The sequence below is a fragment of the Chrysemys picta genome, chromosome 1 (genome assembly GCF_011386835.1).
Source record: "Chrysemys picta bellii isolate R12L10 chromosome 1, ASM1138683v2, whole genome shotgun sequence".
Taxonomy (NCBI): domain Eukaryota; kingdom Metazoa; phylum Chordata; order Testudines; family Emydidae; genus Chrysemys; species Chrysemys picta.
Genome location: NC_088791.1, coordinates 101,845,708 through 101,873,468, shown reverse-complemented (window position 1 = coordinate 101,873,468; position 27,761 = coordinate 101,845,708). Strand labels below are relative to the sequence as shown.

Here is a 27,761-nt window from a genome sequence, read left to right as displayed (position 1 = left end):
TGTCTAGAGGGTGACTGATTGTTCTTGTGGCCCTCAGGAGGAGGTGTGTCATGGGGAACCAGTAGGGAGCTGCTGGGAATCTTCTCTCCCTTCAACCATGGTGAGATTGTTTTTTCTCCATCTCCTGAGGTCATAAGGGTGTGGAGCACAAAGAGGAGTTGCCATAGTTCTTCTCTTCTTTTTTTCCCAAGGCAATGAGTGCTGGGACATACAGAAACCACATAGGTTGCTGCTCTATGGTTGATCTCTGCCTGGAGAAGACTCCTCCTCATACATTCATAGTGGGAGGTACATCTCTGTGGTTGTCTCTCAGCAAGTATTACAGAGCCATTTCTTCAAAGCGTTGAAAAAGCCTTGGAGAAGAGGTGGGACAGGGCTTGCTTTCTCTCAAAAAAGCAGGATGTTGCATTTCTGAAAAGACATTCAGACCTTTGAATTTGTTTTTAGGACTACACCTCTACCTCGATATAACGTTGTCTTCGGGAGCCAAAAAATCTTACCGCGTTATAGGTGAAACCGTGTTATATTGAACTTGCTTTGATCCACAGGAGTATGCAGCTCCACCCCCCCAGAGCACTGCTTTACCGCATTATATCCGAATCCGTGTTATATTGGGTTGTGTTATATCGGGGTAGAGGTGTATATAAATTCTAGTTTGCTCTTCTGTAACTTTCACTGAAAATGCTTTATCAGCTTTAACTTTTGCAAAGTATAAATCTCAATAAGCTGACCATTCATTTTTATTTAATTTGATTTAATTTAAATCCTTTTCTCACTACTGTTGGTATTATTATGAATTCAGCTGTCAATTTGGATTCTGTCTTTAAGGAGAAAAAATCCTTCATGTAACTTTGCAGAGAGGGTCCTACAGGATACAGTTGTGACACCAGGCCACTGCACACTGTACTCAGTCAAATGGCCTGGGCAGACAGGCCTAACCCCAGAAGATGTGCTGCACAATGTAAAAGGCAAGTAACACATAAAGGAGAGATGCTCAGAGGCCAAAACAGGAGACCAAGGTGGAGACATGTCCAGATGTGACAGTGGCCATGGGCAGCTTACTTAGGGTCATTTATATTGTAAGCTCATCAGGGCAGGGACATCTTTTACTACATACATGTACAGCACTTAGCCCAATAGGGCCCCAATCCTAGATGGAGCCTCTAGGCACAACTGCGACACAAATAATAATTATGGGGACTCAGAGTGCTAGGGTAATGTATATGTGAAATAATAATGGAGAGCAAGACCAAAACAAGGAATCAGTGGACATCATTTATGTCTGTATATAATAGCTGTGGTGAATATTAAATTAATTTGGTTTTGGGGAAAAATGCCAGAACTACAGCTTTGGAGACTAAAGTCATCTATTAATTTACAGAGTAGACACAGCACGCTTGGGCAGTTGAAGTGAAAGCTTCTTCCTTAATGTCCCCTCATTGTGCCTCTGTTCTGAGATAGTGAGAGAGTTCTGAGGAGATCAGTTCATGATCATGTAGTGTTTGGCTTCTCTATTGAAAATGGCACTTACTGCCAACAGTAGTGATGGTTTTATGATGTGAATACTTGTCCAATGGGATCCGGAGTGAGGTTATAAACTCACTTTCAGTAGATCCACAGTAGCCATCTGATTACATTTGGACAGTGATGAATTGGTAACGTAAGAAATTAAGAACATAAGAATGGCCATACTGGGTCTGACCCCGGGTCCTGTCGCAGTATCCTGTCTTCTGACAGTGGCCAATGCCAGGTGCTTCAGAGGGAATGAATAGAACAGGCCATCATGGAGTGATCCATCCCCGGTTGTCCACTCCCAGCTTCTGGCAGTCAGAGGGTAGGGACACCCAGAGCATGGAATTGCTTCCCTGACCATCTTGGCTAATAGCCATTGATGGACCTATCCTCCATGAATTTATCTAATTCTTTTTTGAACCCTGTTATAGTTTTGACTTTCACAACATCTCTTGACAACAAGTTCCACAGGTTGATTGTGCGTTGTGTAGAGAAGTACTTCCTTTTGTTTGCTTTAAACATGATGGTTCTTGTGTTATGTGAAGGAGTAAATAACACTTCCTTATTCACTTTTTCCACACCATTCATAATTTTATATTTCTCTAGCATATCCCCCCCTTAGTGGTCTCTTTTCCAAGCTGAAAAATCCCAATCTTATTAATCTCTCGTCATATAGAAGCTGTTCCATACCCTTAATCATTTTTGTTGCCCTTCTCAATTCTAATATATCTTTTTTGAGATGGGGCAACCAGAACTGCACAAAGTATTCAAGCTCTGAGCAAACCATGGATTTATATAGTGTCATTATGATATTTTCTGTTTTATTATCTATTCCTTTCCTAAAGGTTCATAACATTCTGTTATCTTTTTTGACAGCTGCTGCACTTTGAGGAGATGTTTTCAGAGAGCTATTCACAATGACTCCAAGATCTCTTTCTTGACTGATAACTGCTAATTTAGATCCTATCACTTTCTATGTATAGTTGGGATTATGTTTTCAATTGTGCATTTCTTTCATTTATCAACATTGAATTTCATTTGCCATTTTGTTACCCAGTTTTGTGAGATCCCCTTGTAACTCTTCACAGTCTGCTGTGGACTTAACTATCTTGAGTAAGTTTGTATCATCTGCAAATTTTGCCACCTCATTGTTTATCCCTTTTTCCAGATCTTTTATGAATATGTTGAACATCACTGGTCCCAGTACAGCCTCTGGGGGGACACCACCATTTACCTCTCTCCATTTGGAAAACTGACTATTTATTCCTATTCTTTGTTTCCTGTCTTTTAACCAGTTACTAATCCATGAGAGGTCCTTCCCTCTTATCCCATGACTGCTTACTTTGCTTAAGAGCCTTTGGCGAGGGACCTTGTCAAAGGCTTTCTGAAAGTCCAAGTACACTATAGCCACTGAATCACCCTTGTCCATATTTGCTGACCCCCTCAAAGAATTCTAATAGATTGGTGAGTCATGATTTCCCTTTACAAAAGCTCTGTTGAATCTTCCCCAGAAACCTGTGTTCATCTATGTGTCTGATAATTCTGTACTATAGTTTCAACCAATTTGCCTGGCCATGAAGTTAGGCTTATTGGCCTGTAATTGCCAGGATTGTCTCTGGAGTCTTTTTAAAGAATTTGTGTCACATCAGCTATCCTCCAGTCATCTGGTACAGAATCTGATTTAATTGATAGGTTACATACCATAATTACAGGTTTCAGAGTAGCAGCCGTGTTAGTCTGTATCCATAAAAAGAACAGGAGTACTTGTGGCACCTTAGAGACTAACACATTTATTTGAGCATAAGCTTTCATGGGCCACTTCATTGGATGCTTATGCTCAAATAAATTTGTTAGTCTCTAAGGTGCCACAAGTACTCCTGTTCTTTATACCATAATTAGTAGTTCTCCAATTTCATATTTGAGTTCCTTCAGAACTATTGGGTGGATACCATCTGGTCCTGGTGACTTATTACTGCTTAATTTATCAACTTGTTCTCAAACCTCCCCAATTGGCACCTCAATCTCAGATTTTTCTTCAGATCTGTCACCTAAAAAGAATGGCTTAGGTGTGGGAATCTCCCTCACATTCTCTTCAGTGAAGACCGATACAAAGAATTCATTTAACTTCTCTGCAATGGCCTTATCTTCCTTGAGTGCTCCTTGAGCATCTCAATCATCCAGTGGCCCCACTGATTGTTTGGCAGGCTTCCTGCTTCTGATGTACTTTTTGGTGTTAGTTTTTGAGTCTTTTGCTAGTTACTCTTCAAATTTTTTCTTCTCCTGGCTAATTATAATTTTACACTTGACTTGCCAGAGCTTATGCTCCTTTCTGTTTTACTCTGTAGATAACTTAGAGGTGAAATACTCCATATTCAAGGAACCAGGCATTCCCTTGACAGACATTACTTTCCAAAAGTGCCACTAAATCTTTGAAACCTATATTTGAAATCTAGGGGATATTTTAAATAAGATTCACAATCATGATGCTTTTCCTTATTAGTTAAAACACATATTACTTGCTACATGACCAGGCTTGAGTAAAATCTCCTACCCTTTGTGCTTTTGGCATATCAGTGTGGCGCTGAGCACGTACAGAGCGTGCAGATTTGGGTGGCTTGATAGGAGCGCAGTACATTTCCAGCCTCCTCAGGTCACAGCTCTGGAAGCAGCATTCATCCACTATTCCCTTGTGGTGTAAACGTCTACTGCTGGATCCATACCCTGTTGGCTTACCTGCACACAACACAAATGGGAGAGTTTTATTGTTGGGGAAAAAATGCAAAAGCCTCAGTAGCACTCCTATGATAGGCTGCATTATTATAGCTGGAATACTGGTGATAGCTGTAGTTAAGGCTGCCTATGTGTTTCCATTCTAAGATCCTTTCTTCGTTGCTCATAACTCTCTGAATCATTCACCTGAAAATGTCCAGGCTTTGTCTGTGCCTAAGAGCTATTTTATTTTAACCATTGAGAAAAACCATATATTTTCTTATTATAAAAATGTTGTAAAAATGTTTTTGGAACTATTTTAGCACTAAAGAGGTTGAGGGTAGGAAGCTTAAATTTGGCAATGTACCTGTCATCATGTGGGTGAAAACTGACTTTGAATTGGTAGAATTAGGGGTGATTAAAGATCATAGTTTGTTCATAAAAATCATAGAAAATTAGGACTGGAAGGGACCTTGATAGGTCATCTAGTCCAGTCCCTTGCACTGAGGCAGTACTAAGTATTATCTAGACCAGCTCTGACAGGTGTTTGTCTAACCTGCTCTTAAAAACCTCCAACGACTTTGGGCTAGTCTACACTAGAATGGCTACAGTGGCTACACTAGAATGGCTACCGATGTAGCTGTGCCACTCTAGCGCTGCTAGAGCAGATGCTTTGTGCCAACGGGAGAGAGCTCTCCGGTCAGCATAATTACTCCACCTCCCTGAGCGGCAATAGCTTCTCCTGCTCACATAGCACTGTCCACACCGGCGCTTAGCTAGATGTAACTTATGTCGCTCAGGGGTGGCTTTTCCCTGAGCAACTTAAGTTATAGAAAAGTAAGCGCTAGTGTGTGCAAGCCCAGAGATTCCACTGCCACCCTAGGTAATTTGTCCCTGTGCTTAACTACCCTTAAAGTTAGGAAGTTTTCCTAATGTCTAACCTAAATCTCCTTTGCTGCAATTTAAGCCCATTGCTTCTTGTCCTGTCCTCAGTGGTTAAGGCGAACAATTTGTTCTTATTGAATTTCATCCTACTTATTTCAGACCATTTCTCCAGTTTGTCAAGACCATTTTGAATTCTAATCCTGTCCTCCAGTGCGTTTGCAACCCTCCCAGCTTGGTATCATCCACAAATTTTACAAGTGTATTTGGTATGCCATTTATCCAAATCATTATGAAGATACTGAATAAAACCAGACCCAGAACAGATCTCTGCAGGACCCCACTCAATATGCCCTTCCAGCTTGATTATGAACCATTAATAACTACACTCTGAGTCTGATTTTCCAACCAGTTGTGCACCCACTGTATAGTAGGTTCATCTAGATTGTATTTCTCTAGTTTGTTTATGAGAAGGTCAGGTAAGACCGTATCAAAAGCCTTACTAAAGTTGAATTATATCACATGTACTGCTTCCCCGCTATCCCGGCTTGCTACCCGGTCAAAGAAGAATATTAGGTTGGTTTGACATGATTTGTTCTTGACGAATTCATGTTGACTATTACTTATCACCTTATTGATAGGTGCTTACCTTGATTGTTTGATTATTTGCTCCATTATCTAAGCTGACTGGTCTATAATTCCATGGGATGTCCTTATTCCTCTTTTTATAGATAGGTAATGTATAGTAGTTTCTTTAAAATATTGGATAGTGCTGTTAAGATACTATTTCCTAACATTTTAAACAAAAGGGGGCTTCATTGAGCCTGCATGTGAGGCTAAAATTAAGTGTAAAGGGGGGAAATATAGTGAATTTCTACAGACTGTAAGATATGGTTTAATCAGAAAACAGTAAGCAATAGAAAGTAAGGTTGAGTTAGCACTAACCAGTAAAATGCTGTAAAAGCAGTAAGCATTAAGGTGCATGGTGAGTGAGGGAATGCTGTATACTGCTACCTAACATTGTATGATTGCGACACAATGTATGAAACAGGACTGGTATTGCATACTGTTTGCTGCTTATTGTACCCTATGGTCACTGATCAGTTGCGATAAGTGTGTGCTCTGTGAACGAGGCAGTGTTTGCCCATTAAATGTTTGCGAAAGTACAACTTGATTCCACTAATGTTTACCCAGTGTGAATACAACAGGGGAACCAATGCAGCAGAAATGAATCCACTTAATAACTCAAATTGATGGTCACAGAAAATGTTTTGCAGTATTAATCCAGCTCTAACCAACAGTAATGTTATTAAAATCCTGACAACATCCACTTCTACTTTTCTCTCCTTCTGATCCATGTCTTCCTTCTTTCTGACTTTCTTTTTTTGATTTCTTGGCTAGTTTCTGCTTTTCTCTCCACTCTTTGACACCAGGCAGGGAATTGGGCATGGAGCAGCCCTCTCTTTGCTGGGCCTGTAGTTTTACTACTACTACACAGTGACGACATCCAGTTGCACTGTCAGGAGACTGAGTTTTAGGAAGGGACAAGGGACTTAGCCTGGATGAAGAGTGAGACTATCACAAAGTTGATTAATTTAGTTTTTCATTGGGAAAATTTTGCTTCTTGCCCTTTTACAGTAAATTCTGGAGGCATAAAGACATCCTGGGGTTGTCAGTTTGGGGAAGATAGTACAGTTTGTACTCCTTTGTGATTAAAACAAATAATCACTGATCAAGAGCCTCTGAGACCATAGTACATCAATAAAAGAAAAGATTTTTTTTAGTGATAAAATATGTCTAACTTTTTAGCCAGGGATACTGTCAGCTCAGAACTAACTGTCCCTGTGAGCTTTGTAAACTTAAACAATAGGTTTTTTTTAAACATCCTTTTCCAGGGATTATAAATTAAAGAAAAAGAAAAACATGCTTATTTAGTACATTGTAATCCACTGAGGACCTCTATACTGTACATTCTCTGCTAAATTATTTGTTTCATAAGGATAAACAGGACAGCCAGCCAGTATTAGATTATAGTAATATTTTATGATGTAGGGTTGTTTTTTTTGGTGTGTTTGTGTGTGTACCATTGATATGTCTTATAAATGTGCAGAGATAAAGAAATTTTTAAAGGATTATCTAGATTATTTTCACCCAGTAAGGAACACTACTACCTGTGAGATATGCAAGACTTGATTCTGAAGCTTTCTAACTTGATCTCCTCAGCATAACTTATTTTATAGAACTTAGTGTTTAGGAGTCAAAAATAGAGTGGCTCTTACTTTACCTGGTACTGGGAGCTGTCTCAGCCCTGGTCTACATGGGGGGGGGGGGTGCGGGAATCGATCTAAGTTATGCAACTTCAGCTACATGAATAACATAGCTGAAGTCGACGTACTTAGATCTACTCACCGCGGTGTCTTCACTGCGGTGAGTCGACTGCTGACACTCTCCCGTCGACTCTGCCTGCGCGTCTTGGCCTGGTGGAGTACAGGAGTTGACGGGAGAGTGCTCGAGGGTGGATTTATCAAATCTAGACTAGACACGATAAATCGACCCCCGCTGGATCAATCGCTGCCCGCCGATCCGGCGGGTATTATAGACATACCCTCAGATTCTCTCTGACTTATTTTACATTTAAATAATTGCAGGTTAAATTCTGTCCCTGGAAGTGCCTGTGTAACTCTCACTGACACAGATCATCAAACTATTCATAGAAACTAGTTTATTTATAAAATTTAGCTTTTTTCACTTTACATATTGCCCATGCACAGACTGTGATTTTAACAAATCTGTTGTGTCTTGTTTTAATTTAGGTTGTAAAATTTTGAGGTCAAGAACTTTATTTTTCACTTGATATGTGTTTTTACAGTACCTAGAAAGCTCTAATCCTGACTGGGTCCTCTGGGCGCTACTGAATTACTAATAAACAGTCAGAATAATATGTTCACTGACACACTGTTTATTAATTGCAATTTGAGTCGTATGCCTTTTTTGTCTAGAAAAGAAGAGAAATTACATTAATATATAGAGATATATCTATCTCATAGAGCTGGAAGGGACCCAGAAAGGTCATTGAGTCCAGCCCCCTGCCTTCACTAGCACTGATTTTGCCCCAGATCCCTAGGTGGCCCCCTCAAGGACTGAACTCACAACCCTGGGTTTAAGCAGGCCAATGCTCAAACCACTGAGCTATCCCTCCCCCCCACGCTGCCAAAAAACAGAACCAATTCATGGTAGCCATGGCTGCTGTCTTCAGAGTAAGGCCCTGTTTTAGCAAAGCACTAAAACATGTACCTACGTCCATTCTTATTCAGAAAAGCCATTAAGCATGTGCTTAACTTCAAACACACAATTACGCCCCATTGAAATGTGCTTTGCTGAATGGGGTTGGATGTAAACATGTACTTAAAGTTAAGCACATGCTCGAATGCTTTGCTGCATCAGGGTTTAAATGAGCTGAACAACATGGTTCTGAGAGGGTGCTTAGGACCAGGGAATCATCATCAAAAAGTCAGTCTGTTCTCAGTCATTCTGTTTATCTTCTTAAGGTATGTAGAGTACAGACAAAGCACACCCCGCTAGCACTGGTATAAATAGCAGTGTAGACAGTGAGACACTGCTTAGGTGAGTACAATAGAGACACACCAGAACCCTATGGTATATACCTTACATGGCTGTCTACACGCCCAAGCAGCACGTTCTGTATCTACACTGCTATTTTTATCAGTGTAGTGTGCCGCTACCTCCCCACTGCTGGAGTCTTTCCCTACTGCAGTGATAAGCTCTGGTACTGGGAAAAGGCAGTAGGCAAAGGTTCTGGCAGCTCCCCACTGCTGGACCCTTTCCCTGCTGCCTCCTCCTTGCCACAGACTTTCACAGTGTGGACTTAGACTTCCTTTCACGGTGACATGGAGCTACATGTATCCCACATGCTGCTGCAAGAGTAGACAAAGTCTTATACGGTCCTTATCACCATAATATCTGAGTCACTGGGAAAGTCACCATCGTTTTTCATCTATCTAAATGCTATGAGATTTCAGCGATAATCATAACATTTAATACTTCTTTAGTGCCTTTCATGAAAAGATATCACAAACAATAAAGCCTCACAACAACCCTAGGAGGTAGGTAAATATTATTCTCTCCAGATAAGAAATTGAGGCACAATAAGATTAAGTCACTTGTCAAATACTCCTATAAATCATCAGTCAAGTTGGGTATAGAACCAAGTTCCCTTCACTGACTACAGGTCCTGTGAATGACAGTGTCTTATGAATTTTCCTGAGACGATAACAGTATCCCTGGTTCTTTACCAGAGCCAATTAGCTATTATGCAGACGTATCAGAACATTTCTTACACTAACCTTTTCCTTTAATGGTAACTTTTTGTCTGATCCTGCAAAAGGACTGCAGGATCAGGCCCTCTTGCTCCTGTTCAGCAAAGCACTAAAACATGCACTGAACTTCAAGCACATGCTTAAGTCTCATTAAAGTTAAGCATGTGCTTTAGTGGTTTCCTAACTGGGGATAGACTTAAGCATGTGCTTGGAGTGCTTTCCTGGATCAGGCCCTACCCAAGTGAACAGCATGAGAAATTATCTTAAAAAGGCAAGAAGGCCTACACATGCAACATCCGTTGTTCTGTTCATAAGAAATTTTATAATAAAAGGAAATGGTCTGAAGGGGAGTTCATTCAAGGGAATGAGCTCCCTAACCTTTTGTTGCTCATATTGTAATCTGTTACCTAAAAGCCAGGATTGCCTAAAAATACTGATTGATCCTGATATGCCAGTATGACGTATCCAGTCCTGCTCACCCAAACTGTTCTTCCCTTTCATTCTGACTCAACTTCAAAACTGCTCTCTGGCTGCCATCAAACAGTTCCTTATATTTACTCAACCTTCAGAATGATGCCTTTGGACATGTAACAGTCCTAGGAATTCCTTTTTGCTGATGTATACTCATGTCCTTGGAGGTTTTTTTCCTTTTTTGTCAGCTGTTCGCTCCAAAGAGGTTTCATATCATGTAGGTCAAAGTTTATTTAATAGAATTTTTGGCTACCATTGAATCTACTGTAGCAAAGTATTCTGCTGTTTTTTGAAAATGAGCCAAGTTATAGAATTCCAATGGTTAAACAGCTGGCTTCTGTAATAACAGAACTTCCCTTTAAACAATGCGTGGCCGAGAAGTAATTTAGTAGGGCCTTCTCTATGCTAGACTCTTCTTTTTGCAGCAAATTTCTCACTGCTGAGGCCACAGTTCAGCTCTACTGGTAGTAGCAATATTGGGAGCTCTAGTGTAGACAGCTACAGAAGGTTTAACCATCCTGCCATCTAGACCTCCTCTGAGGATTAGAAACTGCACTGGTAATATTAACAGTGAGAAATGTCATGAAAAATAGTTCAGCAGAAACACAGAGCTAGCTCACTGCTACAAAAAGAAAGGAATACTTGTGGCACCTTAGAGACTAACAAATTTATTTGATCATAAGCTTTTGTGGGCTACTCTGAAACCTTACTACTACAAGGGCTCTGGAAGGAACTGTGGCATCACCCAAATCAGAATCATTACCCAGATCTTCACACTGTGCTGTAATAAGTAATGTATTTGTCATTACTGGAGCAGAAGCTGAGAGTGATGTTTAGGCCCTGATTCAGGAAACCATCCCAATTTAGGAAACCACCTAAGCACATGCTTAACTTTAAGCATAAAATGCAAATTATGAAATCCAAGTTAAATATCGCCAAATCTGCAAAGCCAAGATTTTTAAATGTGACTAGTGATTATGAGTGCTCCAATTTTGGGTGTCTGATATTGGACACCTAAGCAATGAGGTGCCAAAATCACATTTGAAAATCTTGACTATGAGGGGGATCCTTTGCTATTGGCAATAGGAGCAGTTGCCCCCCGGCCTCTATCTTGGTTCCTCCTACCCACCAGACTTTTCATATGCCTGTGTGTCTTCCACTTTTTGCCTCACTCCATGTGACTTTGAGGATATGATATTGTCACATATAATGTTCTATATGCTGACATAACTTTGCCCCCCAGAATTTTTCTGCAATGACGCCCCTGTTGATGACAAAATTGTTCCCATTGTAACTTCTGCATGAGTTTACTTCTATGGCATTTCTTTAGGGTTTCCAGTCTCTACTGGGAAAACTAGAGGCCTGTGTTAAATCAAAAGGGAATGTCTGTGTTTTGATGATGGTACGAAAGATTTACAAAAATCTTGCTACCTGTTATCAAAGTTCCTGTACACTAGGAATTATTTAAAACTTAAATCTAGCAAACAAAGCAAGCTGATTTTAATAAAAATGTACTGCACTTGTTTCGAACCCTGAACACTTAGTTGCAATTTTGCTTTTGTTTTATTGAGTGTTGTACAATTAATATGTTGAGCCAAATTTGGATTTTGTTTATATCCACCAAAATGAGCATATATTTGTATTTGTAAATATATGATAAATGGATGTACTGGCTCTGAAGCCTCATTTTTACATGTATGAGACTAAAGGATGAGTTTTATCAAAATGTACTAGTAACATTTGAATGGGTGTTGTGCATTTTTTTTTAACATTGAGAGCACTAGATTGTACGCAGCTACTGCTTTGCAGGATACTTGGTTCCATTGCATTCTGAATGTAAAACAATAGGGGATATTATCTCAATTCATTGTAAAGGGTTTTGTCTTTGCAAATCCTAAGAGAGTTTTGTTGGGAATGCATGAGCACTCAGATGGCATAGCAATGTAACATATGAAGTTATATGACTTTACTGAGAGTTTTGCCTGAGGAATCATATAATCATAAAGACTTAGGGCTGGAAGGGACCTCAAGAGGTCTCTAGTCCATCCCCCTGTGCTGTGGCAGGATTAAGTGTATAAAGACTCACAAATTAGGCTTTATGAGAAAAAAGTCACTGTGTTTTGAATAGAGAAATCCACACAGACAACAAAATCAAACGTATTTCAGCTCTGGAAAACCTAGATTAACATACCTTAGGCTAAATCCACTTAGAAGGAAATTATTACTTCTATCTATGTGGATTTAGTCTCCAGTTTGTGTTAATTTTTAATTTTAGTTAGTGTTTGCCAGACAACCTGCCACATAATTGAACAGGGTAATTTTCTTCCCCGAGGAATCTGCTTTTAGAAACAATTTTTTGCTCTTCATTGGATATTTAATCTTAATTCCCTCCACCCCCAAGAAAACCCAACAACCCCTCTTAAACTTGTTTCCAAAGTACAGAGTTTGTAACAATTTACCCTCACACATAGCTGCATTGCACTATGGCCTCTGCACAGAGCTGCTATTTGGAGGCCCTTAAGTCTACTAAACATGTGATAAAACCATTATTCATCACATGATAATTTCCAAAGTCAGTTGCGCTGATGTGAAGAGTAAGGCCTATAGGCTTGGGTAATATTGCACTGGGATATGAAGTGAAAATTTTATAGTTTTAGAATTCTTAAAAAAAAAAAAAACTAACAAAAAATTGGGAAACAATATGATGTATTGCTTTAGACCAATACAATTCTCCAGGGGGTAAAAACCTTGCCAGCACAGCACAATTTACAAGCCTAGATCAGATTCCAGCACTGGAAAGTGATAGACAGTGCCAAAAAAAAATTATACTTTGGCAAGAGAAACGCTTTGCTGGACAGAAATTCATTTCTAAGAGAATAGCCAGGTTTATCAAGGTCTAGGATAAGATAATCAGAAGCCAGTAGATCATTGTTACATTTGAATTCACAGAATGTTGCATACTATGGTGCAGCTTCCATGGAGGATGTTGGGATTGCATTCTTCCAACTGTAATGAGAATATATTCCCTATTCTTGTTACAATAGAATAAATTAACATTACACCATATCCTCTTCTTCTTGTATTTGTTCTCACAACAATGAAGTACTGCATAACAATTTTCTGTGGTAGTGGTGATGGCACTGCCTATCCAAGTAAAACACGGACCCCCAAAATCCAATTTAGATGGGGATAGAGGCCTCTTTAATATTTAATATTGTTAATGAAATAAATATTGGGAACTGTGTGATTATGGGAGACTTTAATTTCCCAGATATAGATTGGAAGACAGGTGCTGCTAATAATGGTAGGGCCCAGATATTTCTGGATGTGATATCTGACAGATTTCTTTACCAGATAGTCACTGAACCAACAGGTGATGCTATTTTAGATTTAGTATTGGTAAGTAGCAAGGACCTCATAAAAGAACTGGCTATAGAGAACAGTCTTGGTTTGAGTGATTATGAGCTAATTCAGTTAAAACTAAATGGAAGGATAAACAAAAATAGATCTGCAACTAGGGTATTTGGTATCAAAATGGCAATCTTTACAAAATTAAGGAAATTATTTAGGGAAATGAGCTGGATTGATGAACTCAAAGATCTGAATATGGAGGATGCTTGAAATTACTCTAAGTCAAAGTTGGAGAGACTATCTGGAGTCTGCATCCCAAGCCAAGGGAAAAAAATTGTAGGAAAGGGTTGCAGACCAAACTGGATGAATAAGCATCTCAAACACGCTATTAAGAGAAAGCAGGAAGCCTACAAGGAATGTCAGAAGGAATAGATCAGCAAGGAAAGCTACCTCTTGGTGGTCAGAAAGTATAGGGACAAAGTGAAAAGCCAAGCAGGACTTGCAAAAGAAATTAAAACCAATAATATAAGGCATATAAATAAAAAGAAAACAAGGAAAGAAGTAGTAGGATGGCTAAGCACTGAGGATGGGGTGGAGATTAAAAATAATTTAGCTATGGCTAAGGCTGCGAGTCTGTCATGAAGGTCACAGCAGTCATGAATTCCATGACTTTCCATGACCTCTGTGACTTCTTCAGCGGTTGGTGCTGGCCCAGGGCAGCAGTTTGGATGTGTGCAAGGGGGCTCAGGGCTAGGGGTAGGAGTTTGGGGGTTGTGTAGGGGGTGCTTACCTGGGGTGGGAGGCCCCCCTGCAGCTCCTAGGCAGAGGAGGGGCGGGGTGTGTATGTCTCTGCGCTGCCCGTGCCCGCAGGCCCAGTCCCTGCAGCTCCCATTGGTTGTGGTTCCCAGCTAATGGGAGCTACGGCAGCTGGCCCCTGCCTCTGCCGCCTAGGAGCTGCAGGGATGTAGAGCTGGGTAGGGAGCCCCTGCCAGCCCCACCAACTTCCCCACCCCCAGAACCAGTGGGGTTCCCAGGTCGCCTCCCCCAGCACCCACGGTGCCACCGGACCGCCCCACTCCCAGAGCACCCCTGCCCAAGTTTTAGTCATGGTGGGTATTTTTAGTAAAAATCATGGATCGGTCATGGGCCTGTGAATTTTTGTTTACGGCCCGGGACTGGTCCATGACTTTTACTAAAAATACCCATGACTAAAATTTAGCCTTAGGTATGGCCAAAAACCTAAACAAATACTTTGCCTCAGTTTTTAATAAGAATAATGAGGTACTTGGAGACAGTGTCAGGATGGCTAATGGAAACCAGGATATGGAAATAGAAATTACCACATCCAAGGTGGAAGCCAAACTCAAACAATAATGGGACCAAATTGGTGAGGCTCAGATAATTTCCATCCAAGAATATTAAAGGAACTGGCACATGAAATTGCAAACCCAATAGCAAAGGGCTGTAACCTATGACTGGAAAATTGCAAATATAGTATCTATATTTAAGAAAGGGTAAAAAAAGGTGAAATCTGCCGGGAAACTACGGCAGATTAGTTTGACTTCAATTGTATGCAAAGTCTTAGAACAAATTTTGAAAGAGAGAGTAGTTAAAGGCACTGAGATGAAGGGTAATTGGGATAAAATGCAGCATGGTTTTACAAAAGGTAGACCGTGTCAAACCAACCTGATCTCTTTCTTCAAGAAGATAACTGATTTTCTAGCCAAAGGAAATGCAGTAGATCTAGTCTACCTAGATTTCAGTAAAACAGTTTATACAGTTCCAGATGGGAAATTATTAGTTAAATTGGAGAAGATGGGGATTAATATGAGAATTGAAAGGCGAGTAAGAAACTGGTTAACAGGGAGACTATAATGGGTCATACTGAAAGGTGAACTGTCAGGCTGGAGGGAGGTTAGTAGTGGAGTTCTGCAAGGATTGGTCTTGGCACAGTCTTATTTAACATTTTCATTAATGGCCTTGGTACAAATAGCGTGAGTGTGCTAATAAAATTTGTGGATGACACAAAGTTCGGAGGTATTGACAATACAGGGGAGATCTGGAATATCATACAAGACAACCTTGAAAACTGGCATAATAGAAATGGGATGAAATTGAATAATGCAAAGTGCAAGGTCATGCACTTAGGAACCAACAACAACCATCATGAAAAAGGCTAATGCAATCCTAGAGCATCAGGTGAGGTATTTCCAGTAGAGATAGAGAAGTGTTATTACCATTATACCAGGCACTGGTGAGACCTCACCTGAAATATTGTGTGCAGTTCTTGTCTTCTATGTTTAAGAAAGATGAATTAAAACTGGAACAGGTGCGGAGAAGGGCTACTATGTTTTGTTTTTTTGCATTCCTCTGAAGCATGGGTTAGGGTCATTTGCTGGTTTGAACTAGTGTAAATGGTGGATTCTCTGTAACTTGAAGTCTTTACATCAAAATTTGAGGGCTTCTGTAACTCAGACATAGGTTAGGGGTTTGTTACAGGAGTGGGTGGGTGAGGTTCAGTGGCCTGCGATGTGCAGGAGGTCAGACTAGATGATCACAATGGTCCTTTCTGACCTTAAAGTCATTGAGTCTATGTATCCTTTCCTTGCCCACACTCAGTAAAGATATGGTCCCGAGAACAACTATTATGCCTCTTTAATACCCATCTTTTCCTGTGGTCAATGTAGCATCTCCCTTTTCCCAGTTGGATTAGTGGGTGAAAAGCAATGTTAAAACCATTGTTTGAGTAAAATCTTGGCTCCATTGAAGTCAATCTCAGAACTCTCATTGACTCCAATGAGATCAGGATTTCACCTTATACATTGCCTGCAAGAAGCTGCTTATGTAGGCCCCGATCCAAAGCGCATGGAAAGACTTCCATTGTCTTCAGTGGGCTTTGGATCAGGTCCATAGTGAGTAATCCTCTGCTTTTCCTTCCATCTGTCCAGATGGAGAACAAACATCAGCTCACTAACATGTAAAGAGACATGGGGTCAATGGATGTTGGGGAGACCTTGAGGGAGGCAAGAATAAAAAAGCTAGTGAGATATCCCTATATCAGAATGATCATTTTCCTTGTGAAAATGGAAAATAGTATACTATTTCCTTGTATATGCTTGTGAAAATGGAAAATAGTATACTAATCTGGCTACATAATAAAGTTTCTAACCATGTAGTGCTCTTTGGATGGCCTTCCTTAACTGTATTGTGAGGAATGATAGAAGATAACAAATTACACTTGTGGTGTTCTTCTCCTACATTTCAGCATCACTCTCTTGTTAGGGACAGTAGGTTTTAAGAGCTTTTGCATAATGACATAACAGAATTTGTTTCTCTGTGGCATCTTTCACACTCCAGATATATCAAAATACTTTACAAAGATGTGTTAGCCCAGTGACGGTGTAAGACTGCACACAGCCATTATAACCCATGTTGTTATGATGATTTCATTTATCCTATGATAGTCCCCAAAGGTCCTGATCACAATCAAGCCACCATTGTGTTAGCCTCTTACAAACAGATAGGTGGACAATGCTCCCTGTCTCAAAACATTTACAATCTCATTAAAGACAAGTGAGAATAACAAACAATAAGAGGGACAGGAAGAGGGAGAATGAGGATAATGGTAATAAGTTTGTACAGTTATATAGGTTTGCAATGTGCACAATATGATAGAGGCTCAAGTTATCATTACAGTCAGCAAAGCAGCAGCTTCATGCTCTACACTATGCAGAAATAGAGAATGAGCCATAAATAAACCACTAACGTTTCATTCTGTATCTGTGGCTTCAGGTTGAGTAGCCTTGTTTGAACCAGCCCTGACTAAGAGCTTTGTAGTTCCAGCTATTGTACTTTTCTTTATGCGTTAAAGGATGATTGGTTACCAGAGCTGTGACACGATAATGACTTAAATATGGCTGCTTATGTAATTTCTGTTTGTAGATTTCTTATGTCCATAATTTAAAAAGTGAGTTATTTGCCAGGGAGTTGAATTTTGATTTACTGCCACTTTCTAGCTATTGAGGTACACATATGTCCCTGTCATCACCATGTTCCCAATGCCTCCCAAGTATTTGTGAAGATATCCATGCAGGTCTGATAGGTTATGATATATTTACCCCTTTTTCAGGTGGGAAACTAAAGCACAAAGAGATTAATAGCTGTATTAGTTCATCCCTTCTAATGTTAAGTAGTACCTTGCTCCAAGTTCAGAAGGTTCCTCACGGAGCAAGAGACTTCTCAACTTGAACAGTGGTGGCAGAATACAGCCTTAAGTGATTTGCCTAAGGGAATTCTGTGACAGTGTCAGGAACCAAACTTAGATCTCCCAAGGATCAGTATAATGCCTTAACCACATTACTATCTTCCCTTCAGCCCTCTTTTTAGTTATTAGATTTATGCTATTGATTTGTAAAAGAAAAACATTCCTGTGAGGTCACGATGCTCCTGTTAAACTTGTTTTATGAGCTAAAAGAAAAAGGGAAGCTTTCCAGTAGAGTACATGGTTATTAGAGAGTGAGGATAAAGTGACAGGTGAGAGAGGGACAGTGAGTTGTGCCTGGAAAAAAAAAACCCAAGTAGCTAAAATATACTGGTGGGCCTGATTCACCTCTCTCTCACACTGCTTTTACATTACTGTAACTCCATTCACTTTGATAGATTTGCTCTCATTTAACACTAAAGTAAGTGAAAAGAGAATCTGATTCAGTGACAGCAATAGAAACAGAGAGTGTGTTTTGAGAAATAAGTGAAGCTTCTCCAGAGATGTTCCTTGGATGATTGAACACTCCTTGTTGCTGCTGAAGGGATCCTAGAGGGATCTCTGGTGTAATACTTGTAGGACCACAGAAGACTGTTTACAGGCAGTGAAGTTTGGTAGCAAATAGGAAAAATTCCTGAACTTGCAGAGCTGACAGAGCCTGCCTATTCCTGCTTTTTTTTTTTTAAAGGGCCATATGCCTTTCTAAGTGGGAATTTTTGAGTTCTCACTAACTTGGTATAGTCTTTTTAGTGGAGTTTCAATGATACATATGTTAAATTCCCTCTTAAAGTTGAGTTTCTTAAGTAACCAGAGTAATTGCTTTCTTGTACTATTTCCACTCCAACTTTTCTAAAAACTTGAATGATGACAGAAAGCCCAGGATCATTTAAAGATGTTTCTCAGAGATTTCTCTTTTATTTGGCAGTCTTTCTGTCTTTTTGTTTCACTAGGTTCATTCTCTGGATGAAACAGGAACATTGTAAATTTTAAGAGGGGTGTGGTTATGCTGAAGTCTGTATCTGAAATGAATCAAGTTTTCACTCGAGCTCCTCCTGGGATTGGTATAACTCCTAAATCCCATATGCTATATTAAAAGCTCACAGACTTCTTTTGAGTCCACAGCATTACCCAGACACAAGGATGTATGCACAATAATCTAGCTCAGTTTATGAGGTGGAGAGACAGGATGAAACAATAGCTCTAAAAATGTGTGAATTTTTTCATTTATTTTAATGCTGTGTTAACTTGGAATCCTAGAATTGACCATTTAAATGTCAGTTTTGATGGATGTGTTTTCTGGTTGATCATTCTTCTAGAAAGAGCCAGACAATGTTTTTGCCTAGTCACATCATGACAGCCCCTTAAGTGGGCGGGATGGTTCACAGAATTAATCCTGCAAGTTTTGAATATGCAGTTAGGCAACAGTCAAACTATTTGCTGCTAATTTTTAAACTGGGTTAAAAGTGAGGTTTACAGTAACGTGGGCTAAAAGTGGTTGACAGGAGCAGTGTGGTTTTTGGAATGGTGCAGATTTTGTGGGATTTATGTTCAGCTTCATTGATGCTTGGGCCTGGTCTCTCATTCGAACAGAAGTTAGGAGTGTTCTGGAGCAAAAATAGTAGCAGTGGCAGGAGGGAAAAATACTTGTCAGTAACATACTTGAGAGGTTTATGGGCCACAAGTGCCATATTAGTGTGGTAGTAAAGGAGGGCTGAACAATTTTTGTGGAATAAATATATTTATACAAAATGTCTTTTATGCCTGTGTAGGTTATTGGACAGCACAGTCTCTTTTAACTTTCTAGCCTTCAACATCTGTAATTCAGTTTTCATTTCTTTAAATTTTAATGTCTCCAAAGCCTGGGGGAATTTGGAGGAAGCTTTGTATCACCTGCATGGATTCTAAGTTGCATCTGGAACAATTGCAAAGGTATAGATCATTGTATGGATGTCTCCTTCTAACATTTTTTGTTGTGCACCCTGAGGTTCTTAATCAGTGCAGTCAGAAGTTTCTTCATTTATCTAAATGTATCTAAAATTGGTAATCTGTTATTCAAGAAACTAGATTAATAATTCCAGTTTCACATAAGGAAGCGATGTGAAACATGCTCCCTGGGCACCAAAGTTTGGTTTAATGAGATGATAGACATTTTTGAATGACTATCCTTGAATTTGTATGCAGTGTAGTTGTAGCCATGTCGGTCCCAGAATATTGGCGACAAAGTGGGTGAGGTAATATCTGTTATTGGACCAAGCTCTCTTGGTGAGAGAGATGAGCTTTTGAGAAACACAGAGCTCTTCTTCAGATCTGGGAAAGATATTCTGAGCATCACAGTTAAATGCAAGATGGAACAGATTGTTTATCATAAATAATAAGCACATATTCCATTCTAAAGAAACATTCAAGGTAGAGTGGAATATGTGCTAACTAGTTTCACCTTGCATTTGCTGTGCCGCTCGCGGTACCTTTCCCTGACCTGAAGAAGAGCTCTGTGTGGCCCAAAAGCTTGTCTCTGTCACCAGCAGAATTTGGTCCTATAAAATATATTACCTCACCCATCTTGTCTCTCTAATGTCCTTGAGTTTTACAGTTATATCTGGTATTGAAATACAAGAGCTGAGCCAAGTAGGATAGAAAACAGAAAAATCCTCACCACAAAACTGTAGACTTTGGATCAATCCCTGTGATTCTGGGGAGATAAACCTTTGCAGATCTAGAAAAATCACCATGCATTGCTCTGGCCTTTGCTAATATCATAGGAAAGGACATGATTGATTATTTTATATATATAAATGCATTTTCACCAGAAGCAGTTTGTATGTGAAATTCTATTAACTGTGGGTACAAATGATAGTGCACAGAAAATTAGGGACCATCTTTTGAAAATCTGGCCCATGATGGAACTGATTCAATAACTTCAAAGTGTTTGTGTTTCATTATACACTTGTATGCATTGAATTAAAAAGATTTCCCCACACACAACTAAGGAAAAATGACCGGCAAGTTATTTGATAAAATCTCATTAACTCGGTTAATAGTTTTTGACACCTTGAAAGAGAATGTTTCATTACCATGAAAATGGGGAGGAAACCCTTGAATGCCGTATTACATTCCTAAACATTTCCATAGTGAGACATGCACTGTGTTTACTTTTTTCCATGGTATCAATATTAATGATTAGTAACAGCTCAATTAAAACTGTAAGTACACCTCTACCCTGATATAACTCGACCTGATATAACACGAATTTGGATATAACACAGTAAAGCAGTGCTCCGGGGGGGGCAGGGCTGCGCACTCCGGTGGATCAAAGCAAATTCGATATAATGCGGTTTCACCTATAACGCGGTAAGATTTTTTGGCTCCCGAGGACAGCATTATACCGGGGTAGAGGTGTAATTCATTTTAAATAGGCTTAATTTAAATAATATGGGATGATGAAATATGAAGGTGCAAAAGACATGAGGTTATTTTGTTTACCTCTTGCCAGTGAAGGATAGTCCATACAGTATATTCTAGAGTAGCTTCTCCAGTCTAATTTGAAATGACTCAAGTAATGTGCTGTTCCCTTGGGGAGAATATTCCAGGGCCTAATACCATAGATGTCACTGTTAGGAAGAGCTTCCTAACACCTTATTTGGATTAACGTTTCCTTGGCTTACTTAAATTCCACTACTCTTACTAAAACGCTCTTGGGAAACTCTAAGTAATTCTGCCACATTCTTGATGTATTTACACTGTTCAAATGTTTATGAAGATGTCTATTGTATCCCTCCTTTAGTCCTCCTGTACCAAAGCTATACATAGTTCTTTCCATACAGAGTGATTTTTGGATAAAATATGACTGCTCCTCTCACTGCACCTTTGGTCAAAATTTGTACCAAATGAGCCTTTTCTGTGGTTTGGGAAAGTTGGACTAGCTTTTTTCCTCTTGTTATTTTTCATTTCAATGCCAGCCTGAATGGGAAGTGCCAGAACAACCCAATAAGGTTGTTCAGCCTGGCTGGAAGAAGGAAGTACTGGAAGTCTAACAAGGGAATCAGTTCATGTAAGATTTCCAAATTAATGTCTTCATCATGTGAGATGCTTTCTGCCTTCAACTCCCATTAAGAAGAGGACGCTCAATATTGGCTGCTCAGCACCATGCAGAGCAGACCTTACTTTTGCAGATCCTCCAAATTTGTAGAGTTCAGAAAAGCTTCAGGTCAGCATCTGGGGTGAAATTCTGACTACACTGAAATCAATGGCAAAGCTCCCATTGACTTCAGTGGGGCCAGGATTTCACTACTGAGCTTTTGGAGGCTTACTCAAATCAAATCTTTTGCAATTTGCCTTTGCTACTTCTGGTCTTTCCACATATGTCAGCCTCTCATGCCTTTTGGTTGTTGTTGCTGCTATTCTTTGGGTTCTCTAATGTTAGTCATTAACTTTCTGCGAATGAATTGCCCAGACCTTGGATAGTAGTATTCAAGATGCTTTTTTGTTTATCCCTCTAGCAGTTAGACAGCAGTCATTAAAAATAAAATGCAATCTCTTTAAAAGCCTCACAATTTTATTTTTCATCTTCTATTTGTTATAATAAAAATGCTGTGCAATAAGCCATGATCATTCAAAATTCTTAGAGATTAAAAGATAATGACAATAAACTATTGAATGAAGCCTTATTTATACAGCACAAGAATTATGTAATCTGGAGGCTATTCACATTTTATAATACATATAATTTATTGTTTGCGAATAATGAACAGTCACCATAAGAATGATCTATGGTAATATTTTTGTTATCGGAACTGAAGCTATTAGGGCCATATTAATATAACAATTTCAAAACAAAGGGTGAACCAAATATTTTGATCCATTATACAATTATATATTACAGTTGTGTGTGTGTGTGTGTGTGTGTGTGTAGTTACGTCAATAAAACTCCTGGTATGTATGCAGTTATACTGGTATAAAGGTACCACATACTGGTATAGCTTATCCCCTTTCACTTATGGCTGAGGCTTTTAGGTACTTAAGGAAATTTTGAAAATGGGACTTAGGCTGCTAACTTACTTGGGCACTTTTGAAAATGTTACCCTACATCTTCAAGTAGTTGTTCTATATTATTTGTTTTTTTACACATTTTTGCATCTTGACACAACAGCCATAGGAACAACTTTAGAAGTATAGGTGAGTCGCTTCAGTGTTGAAAGAATTTGGTCTCCCCATCCCATTTCTTCCCATTCAGCTCAATGACTCATCTGGTTCTTTATCTGTCATGATTCCATCTGTGAAAGAGTTTCCCTTACTCCAGGTGGTTGGTTAAATGAGATACTGTGGGAGCCAGGACATAAAATTGTGAGGGAACGTCATGGAATTGCACTAAGTAAGCTGTAACAGCTGAGCTGGAGACAACAAGGAAGAGAAAATGGGAAAGGGCTATTTATTGTCCCTGTCCTAATAGTACCTGTTTAGATGTCTTGCCTTAGCCAGCACCCTGTGACTCCATTTCCTAAAGTTGCTTCTGCATAAATCTGATGTGGCTGACCTCAAGTTCAGTGGCAAACTGTCAGAGCTGACCTTTGGAGCCTGGGACTGGTTCCCCTCCTCCTTCACAGTTTGGGAGACCTAGAAATGTCAGGGGCTTATCTTATCTTTGATTTAAGAATAAATACATTTCAGGCTCTTTTGAAAAGGTAAAACATTATAAACTGGTTAGTAAGATGGAAAGTTTGTCCCAAATTTTTCCTAAGAAACCCAATAGGTTATTTAAGGTCCTTCTTATAGCCACCCATGGATGGACTTTGGGGTCTGTTGAAAATCATGACCACTTGTCCATCAATTGTTAGGATCCAGATCACTTTGTGGACTGAAGGAGTTAATTATATTTTGGTGGAAGAGAAATTATTGTCCTAGTTCACCTCAGAATGCTAAGACCAGCTCTACAAACTGTAATAGGTGCTTTATGTGTACCCAGACATCACAGATACAGTAGCTCAAACACCAGGCAAACAGTAGATAACAAAGGCAGGGTAAGTCTTAACTGTAGCGGAAAGGCTCCCCCTTTTGACAAACTCCTCTGGTCTTGTTTATGTTGGAATTGAAAATGATTTGACCAATCAATAATAATAAATAAAAAATGGTGATAAGTATGTGGCTTTCAGGAGGTAAAATTTCTGTCTATCACTTCCCCCTTGCTTTGTGAACATCCAGTCTTGTGTTATGAATAATTCCCTGTTTTCATGGCTATCAGCTATGTATTCACATATGTATAAGTAATTGTTTAAATGTTACAGATATATTGATAGTGGATTAAATAATAATTAATAATAAAAAAAAACAGATGCTGAAGAACAAAACTGATTTAAGTGATTTTCTGCTATATACAGAATTATTTTACTGTCAATCCAGCTAATCTTCCTTCTTTTCCAGATTAAATGGAAAATTATGGTAAGAAATCTGGTGATACAAATTTAGGGAAAGATTCTGATACTCTACTTTAGTAGTGCTTTACTCCAGAAATAGTGGGTCTCAATGATTTCAAAGGGATTGCTTGTGGAGTAGAGGTACTATTCCATGTAAATAAGTATATCAGAATCTGTCCCTAAAACCTGATGATAATTTTTTTTTTACTGCTACTGATCTCTACAGACTTAGTTCTTAGCTTTATGCCACTCCTTGGCAGCTTTGTGCTGTGGAATGTCACAGGGCTGACAGCTGGTGGTGTGGAGATGAAGAGCCCAGTCCTGTTAAGTGTCAAAAATATGCTTGGTAAGTACTGCCGTACAGTAGAAAGACAAGACACTGTAACTGCTGAAAACAAGATGTGCTGCTTATAAAATCCATGACCTATTGTTTCCTACTGTATCAGAGAACTCCGTGTTGGTTCTAATTAAACATATAAGTGTAGTTGAGAGGTGTGTTTCACCACCATTCCTCAATAATGCAGCAATGAGGAGATTATCCTTGCTTCCTCTCCAAGGTGACGTCACTGCATTAGGTCTCTTGTGCTGATAAGCAGGACTTAGAAAAGGTTTATGTTCTTAGCACTAGCATTAAAAAAATATAATACTCATTTCAATAGAATCATTTTAGCTCTGCTAACTCTTAATATTTATCTTGCAAGATCATTAGAAAATTCTGTAATCATTTCTCTCCGGTTTGGAAAAAAACAGAGGGAGAGAGAGAGAGAGAATGGGGTGATCTAAGGATAACTAAACTCTGTGTTGTAGTGTTCCTCAACCACTGTATCACATCTGGCAAGTATCTAGAATATCTTCCAAATTGATATGCTGTAAAATGGCTAAGTAAATTCAATATTTAGGAGTTCAAACATATTGTTAACATTTTAGTGCTGAAGCTGGCAATAATTATTGAGTATATTTGTTCTCTAAGATAGTGGTTTTCAACCTTTTTTCATTTGTGGACCCCTAAAAAATTTCAAATGGAGGTGGACCCCATGGAAATCTTAGACATAGTTTGCGGATCACAGATTGAAAACCACTGCTCTAATAGAACTGGAGTTTCTAATGTATGATTTCACATTGCCAGCAGATCGAGGAACGTGATCGTTCCCCTTTATTCGACATTGGTGAGGCCTCATCTGGAATACTGTGTCCAGTTTTGGGCCCCACACTACAAGAAGGATGTGGAAAAATTGGAAAGAGTCCAGCGGAGGGCAACAAAAATGATTAGGGGTCTGGAGCATATGACTTATGAGGAGAGGCTGAGAGAACTGGGATTGTTTAGTCTCCAGAAGAGAAGAATGAGGGGGGATTTGATAGCAGCCTTCAACTACCTGAAGGGGGGTTCCAAAGAGGATGGAGCTCGGCTGTTCTCAGTGGTGGCAGATGACAGAACAAGGAGCAATGGTCTCAAGTTGCGGTGGGGGAAGTCCAGGTTGGATATCAGGAAAAACTATTTCACTAGGAGGGTGGTGAAACACTGGAATGCGTTACCTAGGGAGGTGGTGGAGTCTCCCTCCTTGGAGGTTTTTAAGGCCCAGCTTGACAAAGCCCTGGCTGGGATGATTTAGCTGGGAATTGGTCCTGCTTTGAGCAGGGGGTTGGACTAGATGACCTCTTGAGGTCCCTTCCAACTCTGATATTCTATGATTCTATGATTCTATGATTGCAAACTTTCCTGTCAGACACTGCACTGGCTGAAGACGTATCAGTGATAGGGCACTTGCTTTTTCATACAGACATACTTGTGCCATCTTCCATATCTTGTTGAGATTCATTTTGACTAATTTCCTTCAGAAATTGCTAAAGCCTTTCCATGTTCTCCATGGGCCATGTATTAATTACTACCTCTGGCCTGTTGCACAGATACCTAAAGCCTCTTCTATTAGATATGGAAGAAGAGAGTTAAAAGGGCTAGATGCTCAGGACTGGCCCTGTGGCACTGGCACAGCTCAGGGTGGGGACCACTGGGCACCAGCCTGATCCCTAAGGAGCAAGTTATACGCTCTTATTGTGCAAATGGTACATGTAATAATTTGATAGCAAAATATCTCTGCTAAAATGAACAAAAAAATCCTAGTACAATGATCATCAATCTAGTAGAAGAACTGAGGTTATAAGAATCATGAAATATAAATTGTGATTTCTGGCATAGAATATTACCAACCGAGTAAACTATAATTAAGGTTGCATGATAATTCCCATTATAAGACCCTGTTTTTGGTTACTTATAGCTTAGAAAACTTAAACCTTTTGGGTTGAAATTTTCCATGCAAGATGTTTTCCCCAAGCTTAAATTTTTGGGGACGTTTCAGCTAAAACAGTTCTGCCATTTCTAAGAATGAGATTAGGGGAAAATACATTGTTTTGTCCATATTAAAAAAAATTGTTCCACTGTTTTGTTGAGAAGCTGTAGCACTTTCATGCTGCAGAGCAGACACTTGAAATTTGGCAAGTAGGTTGCCTGGGTGTCAGGAATGTACAATTTGCCATGTGTGTGAAAATTTCCCCACATTTGGCCAAGTTATAAGCCTCTGAAATATCTCAGTTTGCACATACTGAATAGAGATTTGTTACAGTTTGGCAGCTATAATCTCTGAAAACTCCATCTGTATTGAGCTTTGGATCAGGCCCAACATATCTCCAACATGCTGTCCCGTCTCTGCATGCGCTGTCCCCAGAGAGTGATGGATGGTCAGAGGGGAAGGAGTAAAGGGAGAGGAATGGCAGCAGGAGCCAGAGGGGGGAAGGGACAGGAACAGAAGGATGCATACGCACAAGGGCACCTGTCGTACAGGCAACATGAGGCATTTCCTAACTCTTGAGTGCTTGACTTTTCAGCTTTGACCACATAAGTTTGTTTTGTTTTTATGTAATATCATTTGTAGAGTGCAGAGGCACTGAAAGGGTCACAAAGGCCCAATCTGTGCCTAATCTATGACTGACATGAAAATCTGAATGAATGAACCTATTAGACTAAGAGAGCGAGAGTCTGCAGAGACAATGGAGCTGTCTTTGAAAACCATGTGAAAAAGCAGTTCAGTCTCAAAAGATTCAGAATTTCAATTCAGGGTAAGATAAGTTCCATCCTCTAAATAGATACTTAGCTAAACCTTTTGAAGGCAACTCTCTCTTCTCTGGCACCTTCCCAAGTCCCATCCTTGTTGCCTTCCAGACCAAACAAATTCTTCAATCATCCCTGGCTATCCTCTTCACTTCCCCACCACCTCTCCTTCCTTTCTTTCCAGTCCAATGCTAATTCACAATTACTATCTTTTTAAAAATAGGATAGAAAATTAGCTTCTTTAATTAAGAATGAACATCCTAAAAGTTCACAATAGAGGGTTTTTTGGTTTTAGGAAATGCAGAAGTTAAAATGGAGCAGGAATAACTAGATAGAGACTTTTGAAGCCTCAACTGCTTTTCCGCAGTTGCTCAGAAATCCTGACAAACACTGCTTTCAGCCTGGTACTGAACACATTTCAGACACACACGAATGTAAGTTTGAAACATGCTGAGTGGCAACTGAAGCTATCACCGCTCCAGGGAAATCTCTGAATTAAGTTTTTACTCTTTCAGGATTGATTATAGAAACATTTATAGGGAAAGGAGAGGCAATGCTGCCCTGTCACTAGGAGCCTTTTGACTCAACCCTGATGTGGCATTGGCTGAGTACTTTGGAGAATCAAGAGAAGTTGCTTGCCAGGCTGCTCCACTTAAGTGAAGCGATGCAGCAGTAGTTGCTGTGACACATCTAGGGAGAAAGGGGGGAAATATGAGCTGGAGGCTCAG

General features: G+C 39.6%; 1 protein-coding gene across 1 annotated transcript in view; it reads right to left on the bottom strand.

Annotated features, from left to right (window-relative positions):
• The window catches only part of IGF1 (insulin like growth factor 1), an 84,278-nt gene that overhangs the window by 20,915 nt on the left and 35,602 nt on the right, over nucleotides 1-27,761 (bottom strand). The window contains exon 3 of the mRNA XM_005303696.4: nucleotides 4,064-4,245. Within this exon, the coding sequence (XP_005303753.1) occupies nucleotides 4,064-4,245 (182 nt within the window). The remainder of the gene's footprint in view (nucleotides 1-4,063; nucleotides 4,246-27,761) is intronic.